The sequence below is a fragment of the Phyllobates terribilis genome, unplaced genomic scaffold, assembly GCF_046119375.1.
Source record: "Phyllobates terribilis strain yellow unplaced genomic scaffold, ASM4611937v1 Scaffold_7__3_contigs__length_470593459, whole genome shotgun sequence".
Classification (NCBI taxonomy): Eukaryota; Metazoa; Chordata; class Amphibia; order Anura; family Dendrobatidae; genus Phyllobates; species Phyllobates terribilis.
Genome location: NW_027362767.1, coordinates 246,186,785 through 246,207,344, shown reverse-complemented (window position 1 = coordinate 246,207,344; position 20,560 = coordinate 246,186,785). Strand labels below are relative to the sequence as shown.

Below are 20,560 nucleotides of genomic sequence, written 5' to 3'. Positions count from 1 at the left end.
CATTCAACTTTGTACAGAACAAAGTATTCAATGAGAATATTTCATTCATTCAGATCTAGGATGTGTTATTTGAGTGTTCCCTTTATTTTTTTGAGCAGTGTAGTTGAAACTCGGCCGGTGGTGGCAGCGAACAATAATAATTGGGCTATCGTGAAGCTGACAGTGACCGTATGGGGCGTATACACATATTCCATGAGTTGGAATTCGGAGGTGTGACGCCATACGCTCACTGGTTGCTTGCCGATACCTACGTAGTCAGTAGTCGGGATCGTGTGCTCGCGAATCCCTGACGAAATCCTGACAGTGACGGCAGCGGTGAGATATTGTGTGATCTCCCTGGTCCCGTCCCTGTGGAACACTGACACAGAGCATCGCACAATGATAGAAAGGTGTCGAGATATGGATATGATCACAGCTATGATAGAAAGGTGTCGGGATGCCCAGAGCATCGCAGCTATGATAGAATGGTGTCCGGATGCGCAGAGCATTGCAGCTATGATGGAAAGGTGTCGGGATGCGCAGAGCATCGCAGCTATAATAGAAAAGTGTTAGAACCATTACCCCTGAGGAAAGCTCTTGGTGGCGATACACGTGGGGTCCCGGCTCCTCAGATATTTTGTTGCTGCATCCAGGTCCCACTGATGCATGGTTTATTATTTCTTGGTTCACCATTATCTCTATTATTTACTCTAAGAATCTTTCTTCATCCTCCACAATGGAGGACACACCCGGTGGTTTATCTTAGCTTTTCTGCTTTTTGTTTTTCTAATTATGTCACTGTATGTTTATTTTGTAACTAAAAGAATTGATCATATTTGGTGACCTGAACTGCTTTTGCACACATCTTTCACTTTATTACAGAAAGGTATCAGGACACGCAGAGCATCGCAGCTATGATAGAAAGGTGTCAGAACACGCAGGGCATCGCAGCCATGATAGAAAGGTGTCAGGACACGCAGAGCATCGCAGCTATGATAGAAAGGTGTCAGGACACACAGAGCATTGCAGCTATGATAGAAAGGTGTCAGGACACGCAGAGCATCGCAGCCATGATAGAAAGGTGTGAGAACACACAGAGCATCGCAGCCATGATAGAAAGGTGTCAGAACACACAGAGCATCGCAGCCATGATAGAAAGGTGTCAGAACACGCAGAGCATCACAGCCATGATAGAAAGGTGTCAGGACACGCAGGGCATCGCAGCCGTGATAGAAAGGTGTCAGGACACGCAGGGCATCGCAGCCGTGATAGAAAGGTGTCAGGACACGCAGGGCATCGCAGCCGTGATAGAAAGGTGTCAGGACACGCAGAGCATCGCAGCCGTGATAGACAGGTGTCAGGACACACAGAGCATCGCAGCCGTGATAGACAGGTGTCAGGACACACAGAGCATCGCAGCCGTGATAGACAGGTGTCAGAACACACAGAGCATCGCAGCCATGATAGAAAGGTGTCAGAACACACAGAGCATCGCAGCCATGATAGAAAGGTGTCAGAACACGCAGAGCATCGCAGCCATGATAGAAAGGTGTCAGAACACGCAGGGCATCGCAGCCATGATAGAAAGGTGTCAGAACACGCAGAGCATCGCAGCCATGATAGAAAGGTGTCAGAACACGCAGGGCATCGCAGCCATGATAGAAAGGTGTCAGAACACGCAGGGCATCGCAGCCATGATAGAAAGGTGTCAGAACACGCAGGGCATCGCAGCTATGATAGAAAGGTGTCAGAACACACAGAGCATCGCAGCTATGATAGAAAGGTGTCAGAACACACAGAGCATCGCAGCTATGATAGAAAGGTGTCAGAACACACAGAGCATCGCAGCTATGATAGAAAGGTGTCAGAACACACAGAGCATCGCAGCTATGATAGAAAGGTGTCAGAACACACAGAGCATCGCAGCTATGATAGAAAGGTGTCAGAACACACAGAGCATCGCAGCTACGATAAAAAGGTGTCAGAACACGTAAGGCATCGCAGCCATGATAAAAAGGTGTCAGAACACACAGGGCTTCGCAGCCATCATAGAAAGGTGTCAGGACACGCAGAGCATCACAGCTACGATAGAAAGATGTCAGGACAAGTAGAGCATCACAGCTACGATAGAAAGGTGTCAGGACACGCAGGGCATCGCAGCCATGATAGAAAGGTGTCAGGACACGCAGAGCATCGCAGCCGTGGTAGACAGGTGTCAGAACACGCAGAGCATCGCAGCTATGATAGAAAGGTGTCAGGACACACAGAGCATCGCAGCCATGATAGAAAGGTGTCAGGACACGCAGGGCATCGCAGCCATGATAGAAAGGTGTCAGGACACGCAGGGCATCGCAGCCATGATAGAAAGGTGTCAGGACACGCAGAGCATCACAGCTATGATAGAAAGGTGTCAGGACACGCAGAGCATCGCAGCCATGATAGAAAGGTGTCAGGACACGCAGGGCATCGCAGCCATGATAGAAAGGTGTCAGGACACGCAGGGCATCGCAGCCATGATAGAAAGGTGTCAGGACACGCAGAGCATCGCAGCTATGATAGAAAGGTGTCAGGACACACAGAGCATCGCAGCCATGATAGAAAGGTGTGAGAACACACAGAGAATGGCAGCTATGATAGAAAGGTGTCAGAACACGCAGGGCATCGCAGCCATGATAGAAAGGTGTCAGGACACGCAGAGCATCGCAGCTATGATAGAAAGGTGTCAGGACACACAGAGCATCGCAGCCATGATAGAAAGGTGTCAGGACACGCAGGGCATCGCAGCCATGATAGAAAGGTGTCAGGACACGCAGGGCATCGCAGCCATGATAGAAAGGTGTCAGGACACGCAGAGCATCGCAGCTATGATAGAAAGGTGTCAGGACACGCAGAGCATCGCAGCCATGATAGAAAGGTGTCAGGACACGCAGGGCATCGCAGCCATGATAGAAAGGTGTCAGGACACGCAGGGCATCGCAGCCATGATAGAAAGGTGTCAGGACACGCAGAGCATCGCAGCTATGATAGAAAGGTGTCAGGACACACAGAGCATCGCAGCCATGATAGAAAGGTGTGAGAACACACAGAGAATGGCAGCTATGATAGAAAGGTGTCAGAACACGCAGGGCATCGCAGCCATGATAGAAAGGTGTCAGGACACGCAGAGCATCGCAGCTATGATAGAAAGGTGTCAGGACACACAGAGCATCGCAGCCATGATAGAAAGGTGTCAGGACACGCAGGGCATCGCAGCCATGATAGAAAGGTGTCAGGACACGCAGGGCATCGCAGCCATGATAGAAAGGTGTCAGGACACGCAGGGCATCGCAGCCATGATAGAAAGGTGTCAGGACACGCAGAGCATCGCAGCCATGATAGAAAGGTGTCAGGACACACAGAGCATCGCAGCCATGATAGAAAGGTGTCAGGACACGCAGAGCATCGCAGCTATGATAGAAAGGTGTCAGGACACGCAGGGCATCGCAGCTATGATAGAAAGGTGTCAGGACACACAGAGCATCACAGCTACGATAGAAAGGTGTCAGGACACGCAGGGCATCGCAGCCATGATAGAAAGGTGTCAGGACACGCAGAGCATCGCAGCCGTGGTAGACAGGTGTCAGAACACGCAGAGCATCGCAGCTATGATAGAAAGGTGTCAGGACACACAGAGCATCGCAGCCATGATAGAAAGGTGTCAGGACACGCAGGGCATCGCAGCCATGATAGAAAGGTGTCAGGACACGCAGGGCATCGCAGCCATGATAGAAAGGTGTCAGGACACGCAGAGCATCGCAGCTATGATAGAAAGGTGTCAGGACACGCAGAGCATCGCAGCCATGATAGAAAGGTGTCAGGACACGCAGGGCATCGCAGCCATGATAGAAAGGTGTCAGGACACGCAGGGCATCGCAGCCATGATAGAAAGGTGTCAGGACACGCAGAGCATCGCAGCTATGATAGAAAGGTGTCAGGACACACAGAGCATCGCAGCCATGATAGAAAGGTGTGAGAACACACAGAGAATGGCAGCTATGATAGAAAGGTGTCAGAACACGCAGGGCATCGCAGCCATGATAGAAAGGTGTCAGGACACGCAGAGCATCGCAGCTATGATAGAAAGGTGTCAGGACACACAGAGCATCGCAGCCATGATAGAAAGGTGTCAGGACACGCAGGGCATCGCAGCCATGATAGAAAGGTGTCAGGACACGCAGGGCATCGCAGCCATGATAGAAAGGTGTCAGGACACGCAGGGCATCGCAGCCATGATAGAAAGGTGTCAGGACACGCAGAGCATCGCAGCCATGATAGAAAGGTGTCAGGACACACAGAGCATCGCAGCCATGATAGAAAGGTGTCAGGACACGCAGAGCATCGCAGCTATGATAGAAAGGTGTCAGGACACGCAGGGCATCGCAGCCATGATAGAAAGGTGTCAGGACACGCAGGGCATCGCAGCCGTGATAGAAAGGTGTCAGGACACGCAGAGCATCGCAGCCGTGATAGACAGGTGTCAGGACACACAGAGCATCGCAGCCGTGATAGACAGGTGTCAGGACACACAGAGCATCGCAGCCGTGATAGACAGGTGTCAGAACACACAGAGCATCGCAGCCATGATAGAAAGGTGTCAGAACACACAGAGCATCGCAGCCATGATAGAAAGGTGTCAGAACACGCAGAGCATCGCAGCCATGATAGAAAGGTGTCAGAACACGCAGGGCATCGCAGCCATGATAGAAAGGTGTCAGAACACGCAGAGCATCGCAGCCATGATAGAAAGGTGTCAGAACACGCAGGGCATCGCAGCCATGATAGAAAGGTGTGAGAACACACAGAGAATGGCAGCTTTGATAGAAAGGTGTCAGAACACGCAGGGCATCGCAGCCATGATAGAAAGGTGTCAGGACACGCAGGGCATCGCAGCCATGATAGAAAGGTGTCAGAACACGCAGGGCATCGCAGCTATGATAGAAAGGTGTCAGAACACACAGAGCATCGCAGCTATGATAGAAAGGTGTCAGAACACACAGAGCATCGCAGCTATGATAGAAAGGTGTCAGAACACACAGAGCATCGCAGCTATGATAGAAAGGTGTCAGAACACACAGAGCATCGCAGCTACGATAAAAAGGTGTCAGAACACGTAAGGCATCGCAGCCATGATAAAAAGGTGTCAGAACACACAGGGCTTCGCAGCCATCATAGAAAGGTGTCAGGACACGCAGAGCATCACAGCTACGATAGAAAGATGTCAGGACAAGTAGAGCATCACAGCTACGATAGAAAGGTGTCAGGACACGCAGGGCATCGCAGCCATGATAGAAAGGTGTCAGGACACGCAGAGCATCGCAGCCGTGGTAGACAGGTGTCAGGACACGCAGAGCATCGCAGCTATGATAGAAAGGTGTCAGGACACACAGAGCATCGCAGCCATGATAGAAAGGTGTCAGGACACGCAGGGCATCGCAGCCATGATAGAAAGGTGTCAGGACACGCAGGGCATCGCAGCCATGATAGAAAGGTGTCAGGACACGCAGAGCATCGCAGCTATGATAGAAAGGTGTCAGGACACGCAGAGCATCGCAGCCATGATAGAAAGGTGTCAGGACACGCAGGGCATCGCAGCCATGATAGAAAGGTGTCAGGACACGCAGGGCATCGCAGCCATGATAGAAAGGTGTCAGGACACGCAGAGCATCGCAGCTATGATAGAAAGGTGTCAGGACACACAGAGCATCGCAGCCATGATAGAAAGGTGTGAGAACACACAGAGAATGGCAGCTATGATAGAAAGGTGTCAGAACACGCAGGGCATCGCAGCCATGATAGAAAGGTGTCAGGACACGCAGAGCATCGCAGCTATGATAGAAAGGTGTCAGGACACACAGAGCATCGCAGCCATGATAGAAAGGTGTCAGGACACGCAGGGCATCGCAGCCATGATAGAAAGGTGTCAGGACACGCAGGGCATCGCAGCCATGATAGAAAGGTGTCAGGACACGCAGGGCATCGCAGCCATGATAGAAAGGTGTCAGGACACACAGAGCATCGCAGCCATGATAGAAAGGTGTCAGGACACGCAGGGCATCGCAGCCATGATAGAAAGGTGTCAGGACACGCAGGGCATCGCAGCCATGATAGAAAGGTGTCAGGACACGCAGAGCATCGCAGCTATGATAGAAAGGTGTCAGGACACGCAGAGCATCGCAGCCATGATAGAAAGGTGTCAGGACACGCAGGGCATCGCAGCCATGATAGAAAGGTGTCAGGACACGCAGGGCATCGCAGCCATGATAGAAAGGTGTCAGGACACGCAGAGCATCGCAGCTATGATAGAAAGGTGTCAGGACACACAGAGCATCGCAGCCATGATAGAAAGGTGTGAGAACACACAGAGAATGGCAGCTATGATAGAAAGGTGTCAGGACACGCAGGGCATCGCAGCCATGATAGAAAGGTGTCAGGACACGCAGGGCATCGCAGCCATGATAGAAAGGTGTCAGGACACGCAGGGCATCGCAGCCATGATAGAAAGGTGTCAGGACACACAGAGCATCGCAGCCATGATAGAAAGGTGTCAGGACACGCAGAGCATCGCAGCTATGATAGAAAGGTGTCAGGACACGCAGGGCATCGCAGCCGTGATAGAAAGGTGTCAGGACACGCAGGGCATCGCAGCCGTGATAGAAAGGTGTCAGGACACGCAGAGCATCGCAGCCGTGATAGACAGGTGTCAGGACACACAGAGCATCGCAGCCGTGATAGACAGGTGTCAGGACACACAGAGCATCGCAGCCGTGATAGACAGGTGTCAGGACACACAGAGCATCGCAGCCATGATAGACAGGTGTCAGAACACGCAGAGCATCGCAGCCATGATAGAAAGGTGTCAGAACACGCAGAGCATCGCAGCCATGATAGAAAGGTGTCAGAACACGCAGAGCATCGCAGCCATGATAGAAAGGTGTCAGAACACGCAGGGCATCGCAGCCATGATAGAAAGGTGTGAGAACACACAGAGAATGGCAGCTATGATAGAAAGGTGTCAGAACACGCAGGGCATCGCAGCCATGATAGAAAGGTGTCAGGACACGCAGGGCATCGCAGCCATGATAGAAAGGTGTCAGAACACGCAGGGCATCGCAGCTATGATAGAAAGGTGTCAGAACACACAGAGCATCGCAGCTATGATAGAAAGGTGTCAGAACACACAGAGCATCGCAGCTATGATAGAAAGGTGTCAGAACACACAGAGCATCGCAGCTATGATAGAAAGGTGTCAGAACACACAGAGCATCGCAGCTATGATAGAAAGGTGTCAGAACACACAGAGCATCGCAGCTACGATAAAAAGGTGTCAGAACACGTAAGGCATCGCAGCCATGATAAAAAGGTGTCAGAACACACAGGGCTTCGCAGCCATCATAGAAAGGTGTCAGGACACGCAGAGCATCACAGCTACGATAGAAAGGTGTCAGGACACGCAGGGCATCGCAGCCATGATAGAAAGGTGTCAGGACACGCAGAGCATCGCAGCCGTGGTAGACAGGTGTCAGGACACGCAGAGCATCGCAGCTATGATAGAAAGGTGTCAGGACACACAGAGCATCGCAGCCATGATAGAAAGGTGTCAGGACACGCAGGGCATCGCAGCCATGATAGAAAGGTGTCAGGACACGCAGGGCATCGCAGCCATGATAGAAAGGTGTCAGGACACGCAGAGCATCGCAGCTATGATAGAAAGGTGTCAGGACACGCAGAGCATCGCAGCCATGATAGAAAGGTGTCAGGACACGCAGGGCATCGCAGCCATGATAGAAAGGTGTCAGGACACGCAGGGCATCGCAGCCATGATAGAAAGGTGTCAGGACACGCAGAGCATCGCAGCTATGATAGAAAGGTGTCAGGACACACAGAGCATCGCAGCCATGATAGAAAGGTGTGAGAACACACAGAGAATGGCAGCTATGATAGAAAGGTGTCAGAACACGCAGGGCATCGCAGCCATGATAGAAAGGTGTCAGGACACGCAGAGCATCGCAGCTATGATAGAAAGGTGTCAGGACACACAGAGCATCGCAGCCATGATAGAAAGGTGTCAGGACACGCAGGGCATCGCAGCCATGATAGAAAGGTGTCAGGACACGCAGGGCATCGCAGCCATGATAGAAAGGTGTCAGGACACGCAGGGCATCGCAGCCATGATAGAAAGGTGTCAGGACACGCAGAGCATCGCAGCTATGATAGAAAGGTGTCAGGACACACAGAGCATCGCAGCCATGATAGAAAGGTGTGAGAACACACAGAGAATGGCAGCCATGATAGAAAGGTGTCAGAACACGCAGGGCATCGCAGCCATGATAGAAAGGTGTCAGGACACGCAGGGCATCGCAGCCATGATAGAAAGGTGTCAGGACACGCAGGGCATCGCAGCCATGATAGAAAGGTGTCAGGACACGCAGAGCATCGCAGCTATGATAGAAAGGTGTCAGGACACACAGAGCATCGCAGCTACGATAAAAAGGTGTCAGAACACGTAAGGCATCGCAGCCATGATAGAAAGGTGTCAGAACACGCAGGGCATCGCAGCCATGATAGAAAGGTGTCAGGACACACAGAGCATCGCAGCTATGATAGAAAAGTGTCAGGACACACAGAGCATCGCAGCTATGATAGAAAGGTGTCAGAACACACAGAGCATCGCAGCTACGATAAAAAGGTGTCAGAACACGTAAGGCATCGCAGCCATGATAAAAAGGTGTCCGAACACGCAGGGCTTCGCAGCCATCATAGAAAGGTGTCAGGACACGCAGAGCATCACAGCTACGATAGAAAGATGTCAGGACACGCAGAGCATCACAGCTACGATAGAAAGGTGTCAGGAGGCGCAGAGCTGCGCAGCTCTGATAGAAAGGTGTCAGGACACGCAGAGCATCACAGCTACGATAGAAAGGTGTCAGGAGGCGCAGAGCTGCGCAGCTCTGATAGAAAGGTGTCAGGAGGCGCAGAGCTGCGCAGCTCTGATAGAAAGGTGTTAGGAGGAGCAGAGCTTCGTAGCTATGATAGAAAGGTGCCAGATGGTACAGAGCGCTGCACCTACAATAGAAAGGTGTCGGAACACCCAGGGCATCGCAGCCATGATAGAAAGGTGTCAGGATATGGATAGCATCACAGCTACGATAGAAAGGTGTCAGAACACGCAGAGCATCGCAGCTACGATAGAAAGGTGTCAGAACACGCAGGGCATCGCAGCTACAACAAAGGTTTAAGGACATGCAGAGCGTCGCAGTTATGGTAGAAATGTGTAAAGAAACGCAGAGCATCACCGCTGTGATAGATAGATGTGTGGACATGCTGAACATCGCAGCTTGCTGTGTATGGGACTGTTTAGCCACACACCAGTCAGAGTGTCCATACTGATCCCTGTCTACCTACAATGGGCACATGGGCATCAGAACTGGACCATGCAGCACTGGAAGAAGGTGGCCTGGACTGACAATATGGGAAGAGGACAAGCTGGTGGATGCAATATATTATATTAATCATAAAATGGTATTTACTGGAATTGCTCTAGGGGGCGCTCACTGTCAGACATCAATTTAGGATTTGCTCTCCGCCTTCTATAAATATTCATTGGTTTCTTCAGTAAGTAAATGAGCCGCCCACACAGGAGGCAAAGGGTAAAATCTGAAAATCGCCTATCAAACTGATGAATGATTTGGGGTCACCAGAGCGCGCTGGTCACAGGGTGCGTCTAGGTCCCAGACTCGATTTACAAATTCCAGCTGCCATTTATCACTCCATAAGTGTCATGTCCACACCCAGAGGAAAGCCGGATTATAAGAGCACGGGGCGTCTGATGCAGATTCTGCCATTGTCCAGCACAGCATTAATCTCTCCATAGGGGTCCATGCAATCAGACCATCGGTAGGGGATAAGTGTTTTCATAGCATAACCCCTGCAAAGCGTAGGGTTCACAGGCAGGAGAGACTACAGTGAGAAAGACCCTACAATTAAAACAAGGGGGAAAGTGTGAATGAATGTGGAGCCATTTTGGGGAAGACCTGATTAGTAGGTACAATGTTTCAGTCACGTAACCCTACACATTTAAAAAAGAGAAAGAAAGCTCCTTGTATCTCTTACAGACACTTAGGTACTTACATGTTAATTAATCCATGTGAAGCGTTTGGATAGATCAGGTAACATGACGGCAGCGCCACAACCCCGAGCTTCTCCAACATGGCCTTATCCGAGTCCACCGCCCTCCGCACCGCGATGTGCTCGAACTGCATCAAGTCCAGCATCACCTACAGGAGGACAGCGTGGGGTTAAGTCAGGATGATTTGGTTGCGGAGATTCCCATGTCTGTACATTGAATGGGAGCTTGCAGAAATATATATGCTTGCTGCAGATGGACAGAACATGCTAATCTGAGCGGGACAACTCATCACCGTGATGTCTGCTGCCGGCCGAGCAGAAAACCCACCTCACGTCCAATGTACGAGGTCTCGCTCTCAAAGATGATGGCGGTGTAATGGGGGGCCTTCTGGGTAAGGAGAGACGCGAAGTCACTGGAGCTGGAAAACAAAAAGACTTTAAAGATCTATGATATCACTCTGGGGAGAGGAGAGGAAAAATCCTAATAATCCAGAAACTGAGCCCAATAGGTAAAGCAAAATGGGGTTCTGCGCTACTTAAAGGGCCCTACATGATGACCTTCCGATCTCCGACAGCAGCATTTAAGTGGTACTGCACTGTTAGGGTGTCCGGTTCGGTGCCCATCGGCCCACCCCACATACGGAGTGACGATAGGATGTCATTACAGCTAGGAACCTACTGAAGGCCCCGTCACCACCATCTCTGTACTCCCAAGAGTACTGTTTCTTTTTTAGTATTTTGACGCTTTATCATTTGCTGCAAATAAATACAAAATTTTTAGCTTTGAATTTCGGAGACCTGTTGTCAGTAGTTTATACACTGCTCAAAAAAATAAAGGGAACACTTAAACAACACAATGTAACTTCAAGTCAGTAACACTTCTGTGAAATCTACCTGTTATGAAGCAACACTGATTGTGAATCAATTTTTCCTGCTGTTGTGTAAATGGAACAGACAACTGGTAGAAATGATCGGCAATTAGCAAGATACCCCCTATAAAGGAGCGGTTCTGCAGGTGGTGACCACAGAACAATTCTCTGTTCTCATCCTTTTTGGCTGTTGTTTTGGTCACTTTATCATTTTTGCCATTGCTCGCACCCCTAGAGGTACAGAAGCAGGTAGTGCAGTTCATCCAGGATGACACATCAGTTCGAGCTGTGGCAAGAAGGGTAGCTGTGTCTGTCAGCACAGTGTCCAGAGCATGGAGCAGATACCAGGAGACGTGGAGGGAGCCATAGGAGGGCAACAACCCAGCAGCAGGACCGTTACCTCCGCCTTTGTGCAAGGAGGAACAGGAGGAGCACTGCCAGAGCCCTGCAAAATGACCTCCAGCAGGCCACAAATGTGCATGTGTCTGCACAAACGGTTAGAAACCGACTCCACGAGTGTGGTATGAGGGCCCGACGTCTACAGATTGGGGTTGTGCTCACAGCCCAACACCGTGCAGGACGCTTGGCATTTTCCACAGAACACCAGGATTGGCAAAGTCGCCACTGGCGCCCCATGCTCTTCACAGGTGAAAGCAGGTTCACACTGAGCACATGTGACAGAGTCTGGAGACGACGTGGAGAGCGATCTGCTGCCTGCAACATCCTTCAGCATGACCGGTTTGCAGTGGGTCAGTAATGGTGTGGGGTGGCATTTCATTGGAGGGCCGCACAGCCCTCCATGTGCTCGCCAGAGGTAGCCAGACAACCATTAGGTACCGAGATGAGATCCTCAGACCCCTTGTGAGTCCATATGCTGGTGCGGTTGGCCCTGGGTTCCTCCTAATGCAGGACAATGCCAGACCTCATGTGGCTGGAGTGTGTCAGCAGTTCCTGCAAGATGAAGGCATTGAAGCTATGGACTGGCCCGCCCGTTCCCCAGACCTGAATCCGATTGAGCACATCTGGGACGTCATGTCTCGCTCCATCCACCAACGTCACGTTGCACCACAGACTGTCCAGGAGTTGGCGGATGCTTTAGTCCAGGTCTGGGAGGAGATCCCACAGGAGACCATCCACAACCTCATCAGGAGCATGCCCAGGCGTTGTAGGGAGGTCATACAGGCACGTGGAGGCCACACACAATACTGAGACTCATTTTGACTTGTTTTAAGGACATTACATCAAAGTTGGATCAGCCTGTAGTGTGTTTTTCCACTTTAATTTTGGGGGGGGGGACTCCAAATCCAGGCCTCCATTGGTTAATACATTTGATTTCCATTGATGATTTTTGTGTGATTTTGTTGTCAGCACATTCAACTTTGTACTGAACAAAGTATTCAATGAGAATATTTCATTCATTCAGATCTAGGATGTGTTATTTGAGTGTTCCCTTTATTTTTTTGAGCAGTGTAGAATAAAACAACAATGTACATTTTACTCAAAAATATACATATAAAGAGAAAAATCAGAGAAAATTAAAATTTTGCAGTGGTTTAAATTTTTGCCAGAGCTGTGTATATGGTATATCAAATAAAAAAAAAAGTGTGAAACAACTGAAAATATGTCTTATATTCTAGGTTCTTCAGAGTAGCCACCTTTTGCTTTGATGACTGCTTTGCACACTCTTGCCATTCTCTTGATGAGCTTCAAGAGGTAGTCACCGGTATATAAGTATATAATTCCACATGTGTTAATTCATAGTTTTGATGCCTTCAGTGTGAATGTACAATTTTCATAGTCATGAAAATACAGAAAAATCTTTAAATGAGAAGGTGTGTCCAATCCCTTTAACACAAATTCTTTTGTTGTAATATCCATTTAATGTTTCCGGAGTGAGAAATAAGAGTGAGACTACTACTCCCAGCATTTCCTGCCCACTTCAAGCAAGTTGCTTTGGATCTCATGAGCTATAGTATAGGCTACATCAGCTCACCTGATTGGCTGGAACGAGGAGCACGCCGGGGGTCTGTTCTCGGCAGGGAGGCTCTCCAGGTAATCGATTATGACGTGTCGGACGGTCTGTACTTCTCTGTCGGCTTCCGCTAAATCGCAAAGATCAGAGATTACAATCTGAGGGCACGAGCGAGGGGCACAAGAGACAGCGAGAGATAACCGGTCAGGACATTAATATCAGATCGACTCCCAGCGCCGCCAATGATCAGATGATGGAAGCACGCTGCACATTTGTAGTGGCCGTCTCTGGTACTGCAGCTCACTCCCACTTAAAGGGTTTTTACTCGTGCTCAGAGATGGACATTATCGGATAGAGCTTGTAAATACAAGCACATTTGCCATTTACTGCTTATTAAAATTTGCAGCCGTTCTTGAGATATTAACGTTTTTCTTTTTTGATTACAACTCGTTGCCTAGGAGACCGACCACCTCTGCTGTCTGGCTTGTAAACACTGCTCTGAAGCTGGCTGGGATTAAGAGGTAGCAGCGCACTCCAGCAATCTTGGCCAGCTTCAATACAGCTCAATAGAAAAGAGCTCACTAGCACGGCACAGGTTCCGCTCTCTAGCCGCGGTGGTCGATCTCCAAGGCAACCAATTAAAAGTGTTAATATCTCAAGAACGGGTGCAAGTTTTAATAAGCAATAAATTGCAAAAGTGCTTGTATTTACAAGAGCAGTATCTGACAAGACCCATTTGTGATGATGGAAAATAACCCTTTATGGCAATTGGGCTGAGTCTCAAAACCAAAAAGTTGCTGTACCAGACACAACCACTAACAGAAATAAGTCTGATAAGCATTAAAGTGACCTCCGACCCCAACATTAAACATGACTTTACATTTCTGATGTACAGACACCGCACCTGGTCGCTGGCGCTGTGCAAGGGAGGGAGGGGTGGGCAGTGACCGTTTTAGAAAAAAAAGGAGTCACAAAACGAGGAAAGAGGCAGTGGTAAGTCACCAAGTATATGGGATATACATCAGCAATGTGTAATAGTTAAAGGGACCGTCCAGCCTTGACATTAAAGTAACCAGAGCACCTTGGCTTCATCAGCTGATCAGCAGGGGGCGTCAGGAGTCGGACCCCCACCCATCTGATCCTAAGGAAAAACCATTAATGTTACAGTACCAAGAAACCCCCTCCTTTAAAGGCGAAACTGAAGCAGAGGGGTTAATACATTTACCTTTGTAGTTTTCTCCTTGAGTAAAGTCTTTTGTAAATGGACTAAAGAACTAAAAAGAAAATAGAAAAAACTTTTTTGAAGTTTATAATCAGACGTTCACAAAGTGACAAGCAGGCGCCCCTCGGAACCAACGGACGGGCGAGCGAGCGCCCCTCGGAACCAACGGACGGGCGAGCGAGCGCGTCCTCTGAACTAACGGACGGACGAGCGAGCGCTCCCCCCTGGTGCGAGAGGCGGGTGAGTGCCCCTCTGAACTAACCAGATGCACACAAGATTTTACAAGAATATATTAACCCTGTAATGACCGGTCAATTTTCCCTCTTTTCTCCCTTTCTTCCAAGAGCCATAACTTTATTTTTTTCTGTACCAGGGTTTGTTTTTTCCTGAAGTGAGCTGTAGTTTTTATCTACTCTATTTGGGGGTAAATAGTAATACAATGTTTTTCCCACTATTTTCTGGTGGAGTAACCGAAAATTCTGCAAAATACGTTCCCTCCTCACCCCCCTTTTTATGGCGTTTCCCTTTAGGGATAAATGTATTTATATTTTGACGGATCCGAGGTTTTATGGACGCAGAAATACCAAATTAGGTTTTTTATTTATTTTTTTTTTTAAGGGAGACGAGAGAGTTCAAACATTCAAACTTTTCCATTTTCTTTACATTTACTTTTCATTACTTTATTTTTTTACACTCCATAAGAGACTGGAACCCGTGAGCACTTGTTGTAGTGTTTTACGGCAGCTGGTGTGTGGCAATCGTTGGGAATGCTGGTATACGAGCCAGGCATGTTTACGTGCCTGTGGTCACCCGCTTTATGCCATGATTGTGCCCACACCGCACTCACCCGAAACGTAGGGTAGAACTGGACGCCGTAGTCCTTGCAGATGGCCGTGTTCTCCTCATCGGCGCAGTTCAGCACGCCGATCCTTATTGCCGGATTCCAGTCTAAAAAGGGAAGGAACATGGGGGGTATTAGATGTGACAGGCGGCCGTGGTATCACGTTACCAGCTGTAATACCCGCTTCCTCTCCCATATGCTCCGCTGCAGCCTGGCACCGCCGTATCGAATGCCCACAATCTATAAAGTGATCCGTGTTTGGGGTCAGGTTGCTCGTCTCTATAAGAACAGATAATGCGTCCAGACATATGGAGAATCCACCGTGTCCCCTGAAAGGGACGTCCATGTTTAGTAGTCACATCACTACCACCACCCCCATCCTCCGCCATCACAGAAGCTGGATCACAGCGACGGGCAAATAAAAGGGGCAATGACCCTGATCTGCCCACCAGCACTATTGTCCATTATCGTCATGCTCCATTCTAAATGGGGTATTACACAGCCCCATCATTCAAGCATTATATGGCGGTATTGTATGGGAGCTGTGTAGCACTGGTATTAATGTAACTGCTCCTGAAAGAGCTCCATGTGCCAGGAAAAGTTGCTGCCCGCTAGTTTTATATGGTGGGCACTGCAATGTAATACAAGGACCGTTCACATTCAACAGACCAGAGGCCGCTTATACAGAAGGTGCCCTACATCAGCGACATTCAACCGGTCATTAAAGGGGTTGTCTAGGATTAGAAAAACATGGCTGCTTAAAGAAACAGCGCCACCTCTGACCGTGGTTCCACATTCACTTCAATAGGGTTGCAATGCAATACCCATCACAACCACTGGTCAGGGGTGGCGCTGTTTCTGATAGAAAGCAGCGTTGTTTTTTCAAATCCTGGACATCCCCTTTAAGAAGGTTACCATTCACTGACAGCAAGTGGTAATTTAACAATGGGAAGGGAATAAAACTCAGAGCTTTATAGAGTGGGGATACAGATACTCAAAACTACAAGAATGGAAACTACAACCCCAGCCATGGCAAACTTAAAGGGGCGTGACAGCTGAGGAGATGTCGGTTTACAGCAGACGAGGTGACAGATGAGGAAACCGGAGGTATCTGAGGACAGATGGAAGCTATTGAGCCCCCGGACAAAAGATCTCCCCGACCATTGTACGCGGCACAAAGTGACGCTCCGCCGCAGGAACAAAACACAGGCTTCAGGGTGGAGAGCGTGGACAGTCACTGCTCGCCCTCCTCCCCCGACCGCAGCCCAGGTCCTAAAATGTTAATGTTGCCTGACAATGGCGGTCCGGCTTTGGTTGCAGCAGATGGGAAGTGGGCGACCCAGGAGGAAGCTGCAGGATCCGGGGTGTCAGGGTCACAGAACCAAGGATCGGTCATCAGAGACACGCGGACGCAAGAGGACAATCATCTCCCCATAATGAGAGTTCGGGTCCGTGCACATAGCTGCATCACAGTCCATACACCCCCCATTCTGCACTTTAACCCCTTCATTCCATTACTTTTTTCCCCATTGATGGAGCAGTGTGACATCTCGCTATCGGCGTCGCGACACGTTTGTTAACGGTAACATTTTGGGGTGCGAATGACGTTTCAATGGCTTTTTATGGCATTTTTGTAAATAAGTGCGGCAATTGAAAAAGGGAAGTTTTGGCGTTCTGATTTTTTTTTTGATATATTGAGATATATTTTGATAGATCGAACTACAACCCCCTCCTCCCTTCACAACACTAACCCCAGACATGGAGAACTTAAAGGGACATGACAGTTCCTGAGCCCGATCCACACAACCACAATATGACGTAATGGTGAGTAACGGAACAAGACAGGGTTAATTGCAAACTTGCATGTGTTCTCAATAGGGAAAGGGGAGTAAGTGACTGCAGGAAACCTCCAAGGGATGCTGATCTGTAAGAACCAAGGAGTGGATATATTGTACTCCAACATGCCCGATCGTACTTTCTCAGCTGCAGTGAATGCCCCCTAGTGGCAACAGCTTCACATAATCATATACAGTGGGGAAAATAAGTACTTGATACTCTGCCGATTTTGCAAGTTTTCCCACCTACAAAGAATGGAGAGGTCTGTAATTTTTATCGTAGGTCACTTCACCTGTGAGAGACAGAATCTTAAAAGAAAATCCAGAAAATCACATCGTATGATTTTTACATAATTAAATTGCATTTTATTGCATGAAATAAGTATTTGATCACCGACCAACAAGCAAGAATTCTGGCTCTCACAGACCTGTTAGTTTTTCTTTACGAAGCCCTCCTACTCTGCACTCATTACCTGTATTAATTGCACCATATCGTAGGTATATGTCCACACAAAACAGAATAAATCAGGCTGATCAAGACCAGCCAAGTCGAAAGGCACAGAGCTGTTTGGCATTAGCTAACACAATGTGTAGTGATTTTATAACAACTGGTACACATCTAACAAGACCCTATCGAGGCTGATAACTGCTTGTCTCCAAGCCAGGGACCCCATAGTTTATCAAAATATTGACTTCTATCCCTTTTGAGGTATACCTTTTTCCAATGATATAAGGGACTTAACTTGTTTAATAAACTCTCTGCCTGTCGGGGGAGTTGCAGAAATCCAGTTTTTAGCAATCAGTTTTCTAGCCATGTATAGTAATCCCGCTACGGCAAGTTTCCCAGTCTCAACAGTACTCGGCTCGTCTACATATCCCGGTATGCAGGTCAGAGGGTTACTAGTCACCACGCACCCATAGGCTGACTCTATATAGCCCAAAACTGCTCCCCAATATGTGTGTAAACGCGGGCAAGACCATAACATGTGTAATATCCCTACTTCCTGGGGGGCGCACCTCGGGCATCCAGAATCAGTTCTAAGACCTATTTTAAACATCATTTTAGGTGACGGGTACACTCTGTGAATGACAGAGCTGCGAGAGTCGTTTGGGCTCACTAAGCGAAAGATTGGGTATGTATTCCAGCACCGAAGCCCACTCGTCATCTGAGATAACACCAATATCCGTCTCCCATTTCCGTGTAACCAACAGAGGGAAGTTCTTAAGGAAGGTCATTGTAGACACTGTATATTACCCACTTCGAGCCTCCATCTGAGCAAATAGTGTCCAATACCACATCTCTCTGAGTTTTCACATCTTTCACTTTACATTGGGCTCTATAGGAGTGTTTGAGTTGACAGTATTGGTAGAAGCAGCCATCAGGTAGATGGATCTCTTTTTGCAGATAGTCAAAGGATTTAAGTCCCTGATTGCCGATCACCTGGTGAACGTACTGTATACCCATATTCTTCCAGTTCCCGAACTCAGAAGCCATTATTCCAAATAGGTGTGTACATTGATAAGTTATTTGTTTGACTTTACACCAAACCTTGAAAATTAAGTCCAATGTAGGGTATACTGAGAGACCCCCAAACCTCCCCCTGCCTCCAAGCTTTCCACAAGGGGCCCCTGTCCCACAGTGTTTTGAATAATTTTGCAGACCGAACGGCCCGTGTCATTTTCTTTCCATCCCTTCATATGTTGGCATTGAGCTGCCAGGAAATATAACCATGCATTGGGCAGTGCAGGCCACCGTCGTCTTTTGGTCTCTGCAAAGTTTCTAGTCTTATTCTGGATTGCCCTTTACGCCAGATCACAGATAACGAGTTCAATCACACTCCAACCTCTCCACCATGGCCAAGACCAAAGAGCTGTGTAAGGACACCAGAGACAATATTGTAGATGTGAACAAGGCTGGGATGGGCTACAGGACAATAGGCAAGCAGCTTGGTGAGAACAACTGTTGGCACAATTATTAGAAAATGGAAGAAACACAAGATGACTCTCAGTCTACCTCTGTCTGCGGCTCCATGCAAGATCTCGCCTTGTTAGGTAAGGATGATTCTCAGAAAGGTCAGGAATCAGCCCAGAACTATACAGGAGGACTGGGTCTATGACCTGAAGAGGTGAGACCACAGTCTCAGACATTACCGTAACACACTACGCAGTCATGAATTAAAATCCTGCAGGGCAGGCAAAGTACCCCTGCTAACACCAGCACATGTCCAGGCCCGGTTGAAGTTCACCAATGACCATCTGGATGATCCAGACAAAGCATGAGAGAAGGGCATGTGGTCAAATGATTCAAAAAAGTTCTATTTTAGTCTCAACTCCACTCGCCGTGTTTGGAGGAAGAAGAAGGATGAATACAACCCCAAGAACACTGTCCCAACAGTGAAGCATGGTGGGGGAAACATACTTTAGGGGTGATTTTCTGCAAAGGGACAGGACGATTGCACTATATTGAAGGCAGGATGGATGGGGTCATGCATTGCAAGATTTTGGCAAACAATCTCCTTCCCTCAGTAAGAGCATTGGAGATGGGTCGTGGCTGGGTCTTCCAGCATGACAATGACCTGAAACACACAGCCAGGGCAACTAAGGAGTGGCTCCATAAGAAGCATTTCAAGGTCCTGGAGTGGCCTCTGGAGTGGTCTCCAGACCAGAACCCAATAGAAAATCTTTGGAGGGAGATGAAATTCAATGTTGCCCAGAGACAGCCACAAAACCTGAAAGATCTGGAGAAGATCTGTACAGAGGAGTGGGCCAAAATCCCTGCTGCAGTGTGTGCAAACCTGGTCAAGAACTACAGGAAACGTTTGACCTCTGTAATTGCAAACAAAGGTTTCTGGACCAACTATTAAGTTCTGTTTTTTTTATATTGGATCAAATTCTTATTTTATGCAATAAATGCAAGTTAATTATGTAAAAATGATACAATGTGATTTTCTGGATTTTTTTTAGATTCTGTCTCTCGCAGGTGAAGTGTACCTACTATAAAAATTACAGACCTCTCCATTCTTTGTAGGTGGGAAAACTTGCAAAATCGGCAGCGTATCAAATACTTATTTCCTCATTGTATCAGGCACTGCTTGGTGCAGCCACATAAAAATCTGGGTTATAGTTAATTTAGTAACAAAATGTACAATTGGTGGAGGAAGGTTGAACTTGATGGACCTAGTAACATAGGCTGAAAAAAAAGACCTATGAGATTTCCCAGTAACGCTGGAATCTCTTGGCAGGTAGAAGTGTGCGGCCGCTGATCACACGCCATTAATTCTCTAATAACAGGGTGCGCTAATGAGGGATGAAAAAAAGAGCAGCCTCCAAGTAGAAAGGAAACCTTTACCCACGAGACACGCACGAGCCGAGCAGCAGGCGATAGAGAAGGGGCATGTAGAAACACGTACAGCAGGTGACAAGGACGCCGCATCCTCACCAGCCCAACAACCGGGGCAGATAGAAAGGGAAATTAGTCAATGACCCTCTGATCGGTCAGAAGGCAGCAGAGTCGGACCCTCATTTATATGTAGGACAGGACTAAATGCAGAAGGTCGGCCCCTTTGGCACTGTGCGGAGAGGTCTGCAATCACATCTACCATATCCATCTGTATACACTGGGGGCTTCAAGATCAGAGCCTGACACTTATCTCTCTGGAGATCGGACCACCGCCTCGC

General features: G+C 48.5%; 1 protein-coding gene across 1 annotated transcript in view; it reads right to left on the bottom strand.

The window, feature by feature from the left end:
- Window positions 1–20,560, bottom strand: part of QSOX2 (quiescin sulfhydryl oxidase 2) — a 69,895-nt gene that overhangs the window by 38,132 nt on the left and 11,203 nt on the right. The window contains exons 2-6 of the mRNA XM_073640147.1: window positions 15,054–15,154; window positions 14,210–14,258; window positions 13,006–13,114; window positions 10,472–10,562; window positions 10,147–10,292 (exon numbers count right to left, since the gene is read on the bottom strand). Of these exons, the coding sequence (XP_073496248.1) occupies window positions 10,147–10,292; window positions 10,472–10,562; window positions 13,006–13,114; window positions 14,210–14,258; window positions 15,054–15,154 (496 nt within the window). The remainder of the gene's footprint in view (window positions 1–10,146; window positions 10,293–10,471; window positions 10,563–13,005; window positions 13,115–14,209; window positions 14,259–15,053; window positions 15,155–20,560) is intronic.